General features: G+C 46.1%; 1 protein-coding gene across 2 annotated transcripts in view; it reads right to left on the bottom strand.

The window, feature by feature from the left end:
- Positions 1–1807: 1807 nt before the first annotated feature.
- The window catches only part of LOC119925766 (U-box domain-containing protein 70-like), an 80473-nt gene continuing 66191 nt past the window's right edge, over positions 1808–16089 (bottom strand). Inside the window, exons 10-16 of one of the 2 annotated variants that reach the window (XM_038744192.1) lie at positions 14451–14555; positions 12304–12394; positions 9719–9794; positions 9410–9487; positions 6687–6789; positions 5999–6111; positions 1808–5119 (exon numbers count right to left, since the gene is read on the bottom strand). In XM_038744192.1, coding sequence (XP_038600120.1) covers positions 4984–5119; positions 5999–6111; positions 6687–6789; positions 9410–9487; positions 9719–9794; positions 12304–12394; positions 14451–14555 — 702 coding nt within the window. In that variant the 3' untranslated portion in view covers positions 1808–4983. Of the gene's footprint in view, positions 5120–5998; positions 6112–6686; positions 6790–9409; positions 9488–9718; positions 9798–12303; positions 12395–14450; positions 14556–16089 lie in introns of both variants that reach the window. The other variant, XM_038744191.1, reaches the window with a different exon arrangement.

Consider the following 16089-nt stretch of genomic DNA (forward strand, 5'->3'; position numbering starts at 1 on the left):
GTAAAATGGGGATTAAATCCTACTCCCTTTTACTGAGGACTGTGAAACCCCATGTGGGACAGGGACTGTGTACGACCTGATTAACTTGTACTTACCCCAGTGCTTAGAACAGTGCTTGGCACATAGTAAGTCCCTAGCAACAACCATAATGAATAAAATAAAATAATCTATTTAAAATAATCTATTTAAAATAACTACAGCTAATTCAGGATCATATTAAGATCTCTTTCTGTCCATCACCTCTACTCATTCTAAAACCCACTCCTTAATTTAATGGGAGTCCAGTGAAACTAATTGGCTTTATATTCATGCTTTGTATGTTTTTCGTTTGGGTACCCGGTAACTTCAGAGGCCCTCGGAGGAAGGTGTAGGATGTAGATAGAGAAGCCCAGCCCTTGTCACCACTATATAATAATTATGGTATTTGTTAAGCACTATGTGCCAAGCACTGTTCTAAGCACTGGGGTAGATACAAGGCAATCAGGTTGTCCCATGTGGGGCTCACTCACAGTTTTAATCCCCATTTTACAGATGAGGTAACTGGGGCACAGAGAAGTGAAGTGACTTGCCCATGGTCACACAGCAGGCAAGCGGTGGAGCAGGGATTAGAACCCACGTCCTCTGACTCTCAAGCCTATGCTCTTTTTTTTTCATTTGTTAAGCACTTACTATGTGCAAACCACTGTTCTAAGCTCTGGGGAGGTTACAAGGTGATCAGGTTGTCCCACGGGGGGTTTACAGTCTTAATCCCCATTTTACAGATGAGATTTTTGCCACTAAGCCAACACTGCTTCCCTATATCTACTACCCTGGCTCTTCTTTCCACATGGCGCAAGCAATTCACTGGAAACTTTATCATCCTCCCACCAACAGACTGACCCAGCCTTACTGGCTGAACCTGTCAAGAACAATAAAATGATGTCAGGGGAAGGGGGCACATTTGAAGTTTCCTCACAACACCGCATGGCAGATGAGAACTGCTCACTCAGATGGAAAATCTAAATCAGCACAGAGAATATACAAGAGGAGAGAAGTTTAAAATTTGATGAGAAGCAGCGCATTAGCTGATAAGCACTTTGGAACTAACACAACAGATAAGGCTTCATTTGGGTTGAGCTAAGGGGACTCACTCCAAGGAGTGGACTTTATCTGTAGTCACCCTTCAGCATTTTTGTATACTTTAATCTTATGGTAAGACTTTTTACTTTTGTATGTATATTGATTTGAATAGTCACTCGTTCAAGGTATTTTTTAGAGCCATGGACAATGTGCCTGGCACTGTGCTACGCGCTGGGTAGATGCAAGCTAATCAAGCTAATCACAGGTCCATGTCACAGTTTTACAGCTTTAATCCCCATTTTACAGATGAGGTAACTGAAGCGCAGAGAAGTTAAGTGACTTGTTCAAGGTCATACAGCAGACAAGGCCCAGGTTCCATCCATAAGGCCACGCTGTTTCTCTATTTCACCCTATTTGTTCTACTACCTGTTATAATCTGCACCCACTATTTGTAAATCAATTCTCTCTGCTCATCTACCCCCATCACGTCGAACACTCCTGGAGGACTGAGTGACATGTCTTCCTTCTGTTATACTCTCCTAAACATTCAGGCCTGTGTTTTGTATTCAGTAGGTGCTCGATAAATACTGACGACTGCTAGTCAACCATTTTCGGCACATCTTCCTCTAGCAAAGGAGTCACGAACATGTCAAATACGCCATAATCACTATCTCTACAGATTGAGTTCACGCTCCACTTTCACTTGTTTTATTTCTACTTGTGCCTCTTTGGGGAAGGCAGGGTCTGGGTTACACAGCTGTTTTCATGGCACTTGAAGTTGGACACGCCAACTTACTGCTTTTCTTGGAGGACAAATGGGCTCAAAAATGGTTTAGAAAACACTTTAATGGGCTTCAACATACATAATGCAGCAGCAGCTAGACAACTGGCAACATTATTCAGTCTACAAAATTATAAATATTTGATCTCATACTGTTATTACTATAATTATTTGCTGTACTGAAAAGCTTCAAGTTTATAGCTTTAATTTACCTTTTAGAAGCTCTAATGAACATTATTTAAAATTTCACTCTTTTTTCCCCACACCAAGGAGGATCTTGGTGCCAAATACTGTACTATAAAACTCCAGAGGAGGGTGCCGTGCAAAATCCGGTTCCCAGAGCGGCACAGTCCAACCTCATTCTCAGCTCCGGGAATCCTTTTCCAATGCAGGAGGTGATGCCGTGGACACCCCCGAACCTCAGGGGCTGAGAAGTTTGGGGAGCATTTAAAGCTCCTTGGGGGGTGGGGACAGGGGATCGTGTCTACTTACACCACTGTACTCTCCCTAGAGCTTAGTACAATGCTCTGCACACAGTAAGCACTCAATAAATACCACTGATTGATGAACTGACAGGTCCCTTCTACGGATCCCACTAGGGTTGGAAGAAAAGCAGGAGAGTTTACAGAACCAATTTAAGAGCAAGAGATACTCTGCAAAAAGGCAGGGATTTTCTTGGAGTCTGGAACCACAGAATCTATGGAGGAGTAAATAAAAAGACTAAACTGGACCCCTGTTCCCCTTGGCTTCCACTTATCACGGCGCTTTGGGGATCTTCCAAAAAAAAAAAAATAGAAGAGGGGAAGGTGGAGAGAGAAATTGGTGGGATTAAATGACATTTCCAAGAGGGATTAGAGGATAGTGCACAACATCTCCAATGTAGTTGATGGAAAGTGACCATCTGGACATGCCTGAATTTAGCTACACAATTGAATAGCCCTTGGTTCCCCCAAGTACCTGTGCCCATAGCCCTTGCCTGAATGTCCCCTTGTAAGGAGGGAGTTAAAAAGCTCTTTGAATTCTTCTGACTCCAACTCCCCATCCCAAAAGGCTCAATCACTTATGAAATGGGCTTGGGATTTCCTGTCACTACTCTGTCCCTGTTATCTTGGTATGGTTGACAGAATCACAGGTGGAGAACTTGAGTATGCCAGAAGGTCCAGGCCCATAGGGAGCTGAGGTATAAGAGGCGCAAACATTAGCAAATGAATTAGGCAAAAGGGGAACCACTTGCTGTGTGCTAAACACTCTAATAATGGGGATGAAAAACCAAGAACAGTAGACTTGGTTCAGGCATGGGGCCGCTTGATAGTTTCTCTCTGTGCTCTCTCCCTGCCCTAGACTTGGCTATTCTGAGGGAAGAAAAAAAATCCCACTCAGAGTAGGGGTTTGAGTCGGTAGGGAAAAGGAAGCCGGCTTTTTGCCCATCTTGCCTGAGGAGGTAAATGTGGTGTTTGACACCTCCTTCCCAGCTGGGATGACAGTGAAGGAGAACTTTCATTCCACCATGACACAGGGCTATCAGCAGGGCCTTGGCTGGGGCACGTAGCTTGAGAGGAAAGGTAGCTTTGGGCCAAACCATAAGCTACCTTGTCTCCAGGTTTAACGTGTGCCCTCATCACCTGAAACACAGCCTGGCACATTTCAGAGAGACCCAGACGGTGATGGGCACCAGTGTGCTCTACCTGCCCAGGAGACCAGCCGTGATCAGAGATTATAAATCTTTAGAAAAAAGAAGGCACAAGATGCAGGGAGAGGAGTGCCCCATGTCCTTTGGTTGGGTCCATCCGATGGATATGGGGCTTGGTAACTTGGTCCCAATATTATGATTCACAGTTCACTCCGGCATTAAAGAATGATTTATATCAGTTACAGACATTTGGGCGAGACCTCAGCTCATCCCGCGCATGGATCGTAGTCAGATCCTAGACTGCAAGCTTGTCTCTGGACTATAAGCACGTGTGGGCAGGGAACGTGTCTACCAACTGTTGTGCTGTGCACTCCCAAGCGCTTAGTACAGTGCTCTGCACTCAATAAATACCATTCACGATAGTCAGAGGGGACTTGAGGGCAGGTCTGGAAGTGTGACGTGACATGTGCTAGTGTGGAGGAAAGGCTTCGTGCTCTAAATGGTGTGGCCGGGAGGTGGGAGAGGGCAGGCTAGCCAGAGATCTCACTCCCCAGAGTGAGTGGAGTAAGGGGATCTGTGAGCAGATTCGGAGCTCAAGGCCTTTGTGGTCACAGGACATTCCCGGGTTGAGCTGCTCCGGCTCCTAGTGGATTGGAAGCGTTGCTAAAGGAGAACTAGATCATGGATTCTTTAAAAAACAGGAACCACCTTCTGATTCTCAGTATGAGACACTTAGCAGCCCTACTGATCTGCAACCATCCTTGGAAACATCATGAGGGGAGGCATTTTCCAATTAACCAACCTTATATTGGAGTGGAAATGCACGGGGGATTCGCTGGGGTTCCTGCCCTCCCCCAATATGGGGTGGAACCAACTGGGCTTTCTGATCCCCAGAATCTTCCTTCTGATACAGATCGAGAGCTCCGAGGCCCCTCTCCTAATTCAGGTCCGGGGTCCCGTGATATCAGCAGAGGGGTCCCGGGGCCTAGAAATTCTTTTAATCAACTGCCCGAGTACTAGATTTGCTGCTTCTTCATCGAGACCATCATGTGGGATCTTGACTTGGAGGATGCAAAGCCCCTACAGTCCTGGCATGGGATGAATGAAAATATGGGGCAATTTATGCATGGAATTAGTTCCTACAAGGTTGAAGGGAGAGAGGGGCAAAGCCCACAGGGGTGCAGAGTGAGGAAGAGGGATCCTCTAATTCTCTGCCTGCTCTGTGAGCCCATCCAAGAGAGTTAGAGAGTTAAAAGGAGGAACCACGTGACCCCGGAGAGGGGTGCTAGTGTCCTTTCCAGCTCTCACCCAGCCTGTTCCGGACAGATCCATCACCTGCCTGCTTCCTTGCTGGTCCTGGAGCCAGCTGGGAATGACACTCAAGATGTTGGCTTTAAAGTGCATTTCGGAGCGCTCGTCTCATAACGAGCAATCAAGTAGCACACGGCCACTTTGGGTGAAGTGCATGCCCAGCGGATGGGGAGACCGGGCTGGGGACTTTGCTGCAGCTCCTTCATGACTGCCAGGGCTTCCTGTCCACGCCTCGGTGTTCAGGAACATGTCTGTAATGACATTTTTCACCAAAATGGCAGCCGGTTGTTCTCCAAAAGTAGCACTCGTTGCCTTTCACTGGTCCCTTCCGCCGGGATCTGCAGGACAGGATAATAATAATAATAATAATAATAAAAATGACGACATTTATTCAGCGCTTATGATGTGCAAAGCACAGTTCTAAGTGCTGGGGAGGTTACAAGGTGATCAGATTGTTCCACAGGGGCCTCACAGTCTTAAATCGCCATTTTACAGATGAGGTAACTTAGGCCCAGAGAAGTTAAGTGACTTGCCCAAAGTCACACAGCTGACAAACGGCGGAGCCGGGACTTGAACCCATGACCTCTGACTCCAAAGCCCTGGCTCTTTCCACTGAGCCACGCTGCTTCCATGGATGGAAAGGATGGTTACAGTCATGCTTCAAGTATGAGAAAATCTCCCTAGTTTCAGGGCTCTCATATCCAGCCTGTTCAGTTTTGCCAAAACATTACAGATATAGCCAACTCTCAAGCATCCACGAGAATGGGGGGGACAAGATATCATGAAACATGCAGGTAATTCAAAAGTCTCATTTTAGTACACAGTTGTTTTTTTTTAAATCAAACCTATCTTATTGGAGCTCCTAACCCAAAGCAACGCTAACTGATTTGGAGGTTTCCTCTCCTTTGCCTACAATTAGCTGGAGATGCTAATAGTCCTGAAATGGTCAAAGAGCGAAAAAGCAGGAGGAGAATGTGGGGGGAAGCGGAGGGCCTAGAGAGTCCACCTACTGAAGATCCACAAAGGGGATTGTATTCTGAAAAAGCGAAGCTTCTGTTCACAAACTACTTTCCATAGCTTTGTGTCCTCTGATTCCACTGAATAGAGAATGATGCTGAGTTCACCCATAGGAACGGGCTGGGAATCTGCCCAGGGCTTTTCTGGACCTTAAAGTCCTCAAAGAGTCTGGCACATTCTGCTTTTTAAGGCCGACTTACCCAGGTCGAGCAACGCCTGGTTTGGTCTGCGCTGGTGATGAGTTTACACCAAGGCACCGCTGCTGCTTGTCAGGGTAGCGAATCAACAGCTTGGTATTCTCAACTTCTTTGCCCTAAAAGAACAAAAATTTCAGGTATATACAGGCGGGACTTTCCACCCATTGGAAGGTTGGTCACACAGCTGAGCAAAACTGCCCACTGGTACTCCATCCATTTAGGCAATGGCTTTTAATAATAATAATAATGGCATTTATTAAGCGCTTACTATGTGCCAAGCACCGTTCTAAACACTGGGGAGGTTACAAGGTGATCAGGTTGTCCCACAGGGGGCTCACAGTCTTAATCCCCATTTTACAGATGACGTAACTGAGGAATAGGGAAGCCCAAAGTCACACAGCTGACAATGGGGGAAGCTGGGATTTGAACCTAAGACCTCTGATTCCAAAGCCCAGGCTCTTTCCACTGAGCCATGCTGCTTCTCTGAGTTCGGAACACATTTCCTCCAATAGCCTTATTTATGATCGCTCTTGTTTTGCCCAACCCCACTTCCGCACTAACCCTGCTCCTGTCCCAATACCTCTTTGAGCGCTCCTTGGTCTAGCAAGGCAGACCCTCCCCAACCCTGGATCTGAGGACGGTCTAGCCCGGTGGTCACGCAGATGAGCCGCAGTGCGCAGAGCGACCGCACCTGTAAACTGTCCAAGGCTCTGGCAGCAGCACTGGGGCATTTGAAGTTGACGAATGCGCAGAAGCGTTCATGGAGCACCCGCACGCTGGCAATCTCCCCATAACTGCAGGAATGACAAAGTTAGTCAGCACCCAAGAAAGCAACTTGGCAATTCAAATGCAACATTCAGCCACTGAAACCGGATTTAGCCTGGCCCCAGGAGAGGCAGAGACTGGCTTCATAATAATAATAATAATAATAACAATAATAATAATAACGATGGCATTTGTTAAGCACTTACTATGTGCAAAGCACTGTTATCATCATCATCATCAATTGTATTTATTGAGTGCTTACTGTGTGCAGAGCACTGTACTAAGCGCCTGGGAAGTCCAAGGTGGCAACATATAGAGACAGTCCCTACCCAACAGTGGGCTCACAGTCTAAAAGGGGGAGACAGAGAACAAAACCAAACATACTAACAAAATAAAATAAATAGAATACATATGTACAAGTAAAATAAATAAATAAATAGAGAAATAAATGAATAGAGTAATAAGCGCTGGGGGGATACAAGGTGATCAGGTTGTCCCTCGGGGGGCTCACAGTCTTCATGTAGAGGTCCCACCAGAATTCCGATGGCATGGAATTCTGCTGGGCTTTGAGAGAGTGGAAACTTGAGTTACCAACATAGATATCCTTATTCTGGAAGACCTTGCTGTCCATGAATAGGTTCTGCACACAATGGCTACAGTTTTGTGAAACCAGATCCATAGAAGGTATTCTCTCTTCCCTGCCCTAACTCCTGCCAACCACTGTCATTTCTCTTGGTATTGTTAAATGAAAGCTTGTCCTTGCAGAATCTGAATGAGAAAAGGACATGCTGACATGGCTACTCTTCCCCACCAAGCCCCTCAGCAAGCCGTGTGGTCATGTGGCTAGAGATCTGGTCTCCTCTCTCAGCTCTGCCACTTGCTTCTTTCTGACCTTGGGCCGGTCACTTTGTCTCAATATCCCCATATTCATTCGTTCATTCATCATATTTATTGAGCACTTACTGTGTGCAGAGCACTGTACTAAGCGCTTGGGAAGTACAAGTTGGCAACACATAGGGACGGTCCCTACCCAACAACAGGCTCACAGTCTAGAAGGGGGAGACAGACAACAAAACAAAATATGTCCCTTCAAGGCCCTACTGAGAGCTCACCTCCTCCAGGAGGCCTTCCCAGACTGAGCCCCTTCCTTCCTCTCCCCCTCGTCCCCCTCTCCATCCCCCCCCATCTTACCTCCTTCCCTTCCCCACAGCACCTGTATATATGTATATATGTTTGTACATATTTATTACTCTATTTATTTATTTTACTTGTACATATTCTATTCTATTTATTTTATTTTGTTAGTATGTTTGGTTTTGTTCTCTGTCTCCCCCTCCTAGACTGTGAGCCCACTGTTGGGTAGGGACTGTCTCTATATGTTGCCAACTTGTACTTCCCAAGCGCTTAGTATAGTGCTCTGCACACAGTAAGTGCTCAATAAATACGATTGATTGATTGATTACAGGTGCTGTGGGGAGGAGAAGGAGATAAGGTGGGGGGGTGGGGAAGGGGAGAGGAAAAAGGGGGCTCAGTCTGGGTTATGAAAGAGGGGTCAATGTCACCTGCCTCCTCTTCACTTCCCAAGGTTATGTGAGGCTTAACGAGATGTCTGTGCTGGGAGCCAGTGGAAATTACAACAATTTGGGGGATTTGTTAAGTGCTTCCTGTGTGTCAAACACTCTTCTTAGAGCTGGGGTAGAATAGAAGATAATCATGTTGGACCCAGTCCCTGCCCCACATGGGGCTCCCAGTTTCAGTAGGAGGGTGACTATATAAATACAAGGTGATATTTCTGAAAATGTACAAGGTAGTATTTGTGAACTATAAGAACTTTTTTTTGACAATTCTAATTGTGGCAAATCTGTGCTCCCCATGGTAACTGAGGCAGAGACAAAAAGTGCATTACTACTGGTCACCCAGAAAACTAATATGCGGTATCCCGGAGGGCTCTTAAAGAATCAAAGATAAATACCATCTCCCATAATGCCAAATGTTAGACTGTCTGGAATCTCTAGATCAAAATCCCCTTCATTCCTCAGTATGAAGCAAGAACCGCTGCCCTTGGGTCACAGGGTGTCATCCCGTTTCCTAGGAATTGGTGCTGTGTGTTCCTCTTTCTGTGCTGCTCTATTGCTTCCTGAGCCACTGCTTTGGGTCCTCCTACACTATAAGCTTATTCTGGGCAGGAATGTGCCTGTTATATCGTTATACTGTACTCTCCCAAGGGCTGAGCACCATGCTGTGCACAAAGTTTATCACTCTATTTATTTTACTTGTACATATTTACTATTCTATTTATTCCAGTTTGTTAATCTATTTTGTTTTGTTGTCTGTCTCCCCCTTCTAGACTGTGAGCCAGTTGTTGGGCAGGGACCGTCTCTCTATGTTGTTAACTTGTACTTCCCAAGTGCTTAGTACAGTGTTCTGCACACAGTAAGCGCTCAATAAATACAATTGAATGAATGAATGAATGAATGAATGAATGAATGCTCTATCCATGGACATTCAGCAAACATTGATGACACTGAGGAGAGAAACCAGAAGCCTGCCTTACTTCAGATCTGATCTCATCATAGTTGGACCTGAAGGACAACGTGCGAGGTGCCCGTATGTTGCCCGCCCTATGGACGGGAAGGTGTCTATGCTTACCTCTTGAAGAGGTCCTTCAGGTGCTTCTCCTTGACATGCATAGTGATGTTTCCTACCCATAGGGAGGCACAGAGGGTCCTACAGGAGGAAGGGTACACGGCTTTTTTGCACATTGGGCCTACACCCTCATTTCCCAACAAGTGAGCAGGTCATTATATTTTTCCACAGAAATATCCAAAGGTTCTCCAAAATTCTTCTTTAACCTCTCATCTCCCACCCCCACCTCCATAAACCCTTAGCCGTTCTGGGTTTTTACTCTTCTTCCAGCCCAGCCCCAGCCCATCAGAACAATGCCAAATGGTCACTTACTTGGGCTGATCCGTCAAGCAAACCACTGCCTCTTCTAATGCCTCTTCAAGGCAGGCGCTGGAGTTTCTCTCGAGTACTGCTCCAGGAGCAGGTTGCAGGGGAAACACAACACAGACTGACTTGAAAACCTTACTAGGCAGCAGGAAAGGAAAGGGGCTGGGGGAAATATGCAGGAGAAACCTCTGAGATGGTGGGGTGGGAGGGGAGAGGGGGCATAAATCCCTCCCTTCCACCAGTGAGCTGGTGCACCAATCTCAAATAATCACTGCTTAAGTAATTAATGCCTCCAAACCTATGGTTACTAATGACATTCCTTGGTACCATCACCTCTTCCAACAGTTAAGAGGGTATACTCTGGGCGGAGTTTCTATGTCCCGTGGTCAAAACAACGTCTAGCGGGAAATACCTTGTGGGACGGTTGAGAGGCCATTTCTTGTCCAGCTACACTTCTCTCAGTCAGTACTTATTTGGAGGGAAGTCTGAGTTTTGGGGAGTTCACCTATCCCTTGGGAGAAAGTACATTATCCCTTTGAGCAGTGATTTGAGTGATAATAATAAATAATAATAATAATGATGGTATTTGTTAAGCGCTTACTACTACTACTAATAATGCTGGTATTTGTTAAGCACTTACTATGTGCCAAGCACTGTTCTAAGCACTGGGGGGGGAATACAAGGTCATCAAGGTTGTCCCACGTGGGGCTCACAGTCCTAATCCCCATTTTACAGATGAGGGAATTGAGGCACAGAGAAGTTAAGCGACTTGCCCAAAGTCACACAGCTGACAAGTGGCGGAGCCGGGATTCGAACCCACGACCGCCGACTCTCAAGCCCATGCTCTTTCCACTGAGCCACGCTGTGATCTGACCATAACATGCTGGTTTGACTACAATTAAATCCAGTTGTTCGACACTTTCTGCAGTCTACCAGTTTCAAAGTCAAACTCACTACTTTGATAAGAATTCTTATCGATGCAAGTGGGAATTGAGGTTTCCCACCAAGTTTTGCCTTCATAATACTTCCTGCTTGTTTGATGGGAGACCCCTTTCCCATCTGGTTGGCAGAAGTTCACAAGGTGACTTCCTGTTGATGGGATGGAGAAACCCATCTTTTCACAAAGAGCCACTGATGGCTTGGGGGAAAACCAGAATCTCCCATAAATATGCATTTCCATCCCATTAATGAGAAATACATTTCGTATTTGTGTGTCTGTTATATAATAATTATGTTATTTGCTAAACGCTATGTGCTAGGCATTGTACTAAGCTCTGGGGTGGATACAGGCAAATCGGGTTGGACATAGTTCCTGACCCACATATCACTCAATCCTAATTCCCATTTTATATATGAGGTAACAGGCACAGAGAAGTGAAGTTACTTGGCCGAGGCTACACAGCAGACAGGTGTCGGTGTCAGGATTAGAACCCATGACCTTCTGATTCCCAGGCCCATGCTCTATCCACTACCTTCCCAAACAGTACAGTGCTCTGCATCATCATCATCATCATCAATCGTATTTATTGAGCGCTTACTGTGTGCAGAGCACTGTACTAAGCGCTTGGGAAGTACAAGTTGGCAACATATAGAGACAGTCCCTACCCAACAGTGGGCTCACAGTCTAAAAGGATGGCATTTGTTAAGCGCTTACTATGTGCCAAGCACTGTTCTAAGTGCTGGGGGGGATACAAGGTGATCGGGTTGTCCCACGTGGGGCTCACAGTTTTAATCCCCATTTTACAGATGAGGGAACTGAGGCTCAGAGAAGTGAAGTGACTTGCCCAAGGTCACACAGCAGACGTGTGGTGGAGCCAGGATTCGAACCCATGACCTCCGACTCCAAAGCCCGTGCTCTTTCCACTGAGCCACGCTGCTCTGCACACAGTAAGCGCTCAGTAAATACGATTGACCAACTGACTAAAGAATTTTTGGCTGCCCATTCCATTCGATTGCAAGCTCCTGGGTGGGAAGGAACATCTGGCTTGCTACTGGAGAAAACTCTTCTAAGTGCTTAGCACAGTGCTTCACACTCAAGATACTCAATAAATACCATTGACAATAATAATGAAAAAGATCCCTCACTCAAACTTTGGTCGACTGACATCTCAATTCACAACTACAGTGCTTAGCACATAGTAAGTGCATAACAAATACCATTAACCACCCCCCAACCAAAACTACAGGAGTTCATACCATTGATAGGAGGAGAAGAACATCCTTAACACTATTCTACCGACAGAAGCTCACTTTACTGAAAGATGAGTCCCATGATGATGGGAACTCCAGCTTTTTCTTTCCCATTCCAGTAACAGGAGTTCATTCCACTAAAAAAATGAGTCACTCATTGTTATATGGCCCAAATGATACCATGAAAAAAAATTCTGGCACTAGACTTCAAATAGTGGAAAGAACTGGGAAAGGGAGTTGGGATTAGTTTATGAGATGATTCCACTCCAGATTAGTGACCATTAGACATAAGGATGTTTGATGATCTGAATTAGGTATCTGATTTTCAATCCTTTCTATCCATCTATCTGAGCCAGAAAAATGTTTGATTCCAATTCTTTTGGAACCTAATGTCTAGTTACCTTGGGCAGCAATGGGAGCTTGCAAGACAGCCGGGACTGTTTCAAATTCCTCCAGCAAGCTGACACTTTGCACTTGAGTAAAACCAGCTTCCTGGAACGGAAGGAAGTAGGCGATCAGTTGAGGTAAGAGTTATGATGATAATTGGGTACAGTCAGGGGTTCCTTAAAGGAACTGAATGCCACGCTTGCCATGCCACTAGCACGAAGGTCCACCCTCTCCTTTCTTGCTAAAAAGGGGTGAAAGAATGTTTATTTGAGACAGGGGGCAATGCATGCACCTGAAGTGATGGTGGGAGGATATGAATGCCCTCTCTCAACAGCACCCCGGCTCCCTTCCGCTGGAAATGTCATTCGGCTAAGTAATACAATCAAATTTTTGGGAAGGAATAGGGGCAAGATGCTATCCGCATCACTATCCCCTTGCTCCGATGAGTATGGTGATTGCTTGAGAGAGGGGAGAAGGGAAGAAGGAGGGAGCAAGGGACGGAAGGGGAGGGAGGGAAGTGTGCAGAAAGACAGAGATGCAGTAGAGCCTGTCCCTCCTCACTTGATGGCAGCCCAGCTCCCTGCACTGGGATGGGAAGGCCTCCTCCCCTTCCCACTCTCCCCACCGGGAAGTAGGCCCTAGCAAGGAGTTGTGTTGTTGGCAGAGGTGGGCAAAGGACAGGTTCAACTACGTATCTCTTTCCTCCACTGCCCCGCTGAGGTGGCTGAGCTTCAGAGGCTGCAGAAAATCACGCAGCAGGATTCATTCATTCATTCAATCGTATTTATTGAGCGCTTACTGTGTGCAGAGCACTGTACTAAGCGCTTGGGAAGTATGGCAACATATAGAAATGGTCCCTACCCAATTTAACCCCCGTTTTCCTCTCCTCCTCCCTATACCCCCTGCCCTACCTCCTTCCGCTCCCCACAGCATCTGTATATATGTTTGTACAGATTTATTACTCTATTTTACTTATACATATTTACTATTCTATTTCTTTTGTTAATGATGTGCATCTAGCTTTACTTCTATTTATTCTAATGACTAGACTGTGAGTCCACTGTTGGGTAGGGACCGTCTCCATGTGTTGCCGACTTGTACTTCCCAAGCGCTTAGTACAGTGCTCTGCACACAGTAAGGGCTCAATAAATATGATTGAATGAATGAATGAATGAATGATGATGACACCTGACCACATGTTTTGTTTTGTTGTCTGTCTCCCCCTTCTAGACTGTGAGCCCGTTGTTGGGTAGGGACTGTCTATATGTTGCCAACTTGTACGTCCCAAGCACTTAGTACAGTGCTCTGCACACAGTAAGCACTCAATAAATACCATTGAATGAATGAATGGGCTCACTGTCTAGAAGGATGCAAGTGGAAGATAGGGGGTGAGCTTGACATGCCTGGAACATAGTTCCTGAAGATGACAAACTGGGGGAAAAGAGGAGGAAGGTGTGGAGGAATGATTTCTGGGCCAGAACATGCCTCGGTTGCTTCTACCTGCCCTCAGTTAACTAATCGGGAGAGAGAGAAAGAACCAAAGCGGGTTGGTCAAGCTGGAAACACATGTACTTACCCTCATCATACATATCTGTTCTCTTCAACCTGTTCTCTCCGCTCCCCTGCCTCCATCCCTTTGTATCTCTCCGTAAGTGCAACGAGCCACAGTCCTCCTCTGATAATCAAATCCCACCTTAAATCCCTCCTTTTCCAACCAGCCTTTCCCAAAGAATTCCCAGCAACTCAAGTCATATAATCATCGGCCAGCCATCTATCCCTATCCTCAAGGAACTTACAGTCTAGTGGGAGAGCGCTTATGAGAGCTACATATTTACTCAATTATTCATTTGGATTACTCTGTCAATACTTTCACGTCTGTCCGTCCCATTAGAGTGCAAATTCCTTGAGGCAGGAATTACGTCACCTGCTTGTTTGGTACTTTCTAAGCACTTAGTACAGTGCACCGCACTCAGTGGGTGCTCAAAACAGATTGCTATTACTACTGGCAGATCACAACAGGATACATTACCATCTTGTCCCTTCGTGGATGAAGTGAAAATGGCTTTAGTAAGAGGGGAGGTGGGCATCTAGCCTGGGGCCTTACATATTCTAGTGAGGGCTTTGGCGATGACGGAGGCGCTGAGAACGTGGAGGCTCATACCATCAGGCTCAGAACTCTGCAGGTCAAAATCTCCTTCACAGCCTCATGACAACCTTCGTCAAAACGCAGCACCATCTCAAAGGCAGCCTCTGCATCAGAATGCTTCTACACAGCGAAAGAAGACAGAAAGAAGCCTGGAGCTTTGAAGACGTTCGGCTTATTCCACTCTGTCAAACACCTGTTATGCCGGGAGAATGTGCCAAAGTCCGTCGGTCGATCGTATTTATTGAGCGGTTACTGTGTGCGGAGCACTGTACTAAGCGATTGGGAGACAAGGAAACAACAATAAACAGACACATTCCCACCAGAAAAGCAGCACGGTGTAGTGGATAGAGCACGGGCCTGGGAATCAGAAGGTCCTGGGGTCTAATCCTGGTTTGGCCACTTGTCTGCTGTGTGACCTTGGACAGGTCACTTCGCTTCTCTGTGCCTCAGTCACCTCATCTGCAAAATGGGGGTTGAGACTGTGAATTCCACGTGGGACAGGGACTCTGTCCAACCCGAAGGGACAGGGGCTGTATCCAACCCGATTTGCTTGCATCCACCCCAGCGCTTAGTACAGTGCCTGGCACTTAGTAAGCGCTTAACAAAATACCATAATTATTATTATTACTATGAGCTTACAGTCTAAAGGGGGAGACAGACATTACTATAAATAAATTACAGATAGGTACATAAATGCTGAGAGGGATTATTTGAGACCAAACAGCTTCAAAGGAGGCTGGGCCAGGAAACTCCTTCAATAAGCCAACTTGGGTAAAACTATATTTTACCTCACAATGTACCCCCTGTGCCAGACCAGGACTCCCTCCATTAACTCTCCTTGTACTGTCAGGCTCACCTCTTTTATCCCCGCTCTCCTCATCTAACCCCTATTCAATCCTATTTCTAGATTTCCATCTTTAGTCTTCTAAGCAGAAAATGCAAAGGAGTTTTGGGCATTACTCAATGTTCCTGATGATTACCGGGCAAAAATATGAAATTAAGCAATAAAAAAATGAAAGGTCCAGATTCCATCACTTCTCTAGCATGACTCATTTTTGCTCGCTTTAAGTCAAATTTCAGCTAGTTTGGAGAACCCGACACTACGAAGACTGAACTGAATTTTAATGATGTCTGTCACTTGGGTATATTCAGCCAGTGCTGTTGGTCCGGTGAAAAGAACATGGCTCTGGGAATCAGGAGACCCGGGGTTTCTATGGGGCTACGTTATCTGTAATCAAAGTTTCTGACCAAAGAACAAAGAGATGGACAAGCCCAGGATGACTGAAAAGCAGCTGGCTGACGGGGGGGAGAAGATGGAAGTGGTTTCCAAGGCAACCACCTGCTGGGTCATGGTACTTCGGCACAGCATCGTTGGCCGTCCATGGATACTGCACGTAAAAAAAAAAAAAAACCCTCCTGGTGCTCTTGGCAATGGGCTGCTCCCATGCCCGCCTCCACGGGAATTGTGCTCCGTGCCCCAAAGAGGACATGACTGGCAGGGACAAGAGGGAGAGTGGTGCTGTCTAGTAGTACTAATAGCCTCATTTCAGCCACCCTCTGAGGTAGGTGTTATTATCCCCATTTTACTGATGAGGAAACTGAGGCACAGAGAGGTTAAGTAAATTACCTAAGGTTATACAGCAGGCTGGAGATA

This window comes from Tachyglossus aculeatus, chromosome 3, assembly GCF_015852505.1.
Source record: "Tachyglossus aculeatus isolate mTacAcu1 chromosome 3, mTacAcu1.pri, whole genome shotgun sequence".
Lineage (NCBI taxonomy): Eukaryota > Metazoa > Chordata > Mammalia > Monotremata > Tachyglossidae > Tachyglossus > Tachyglossus aculeatus.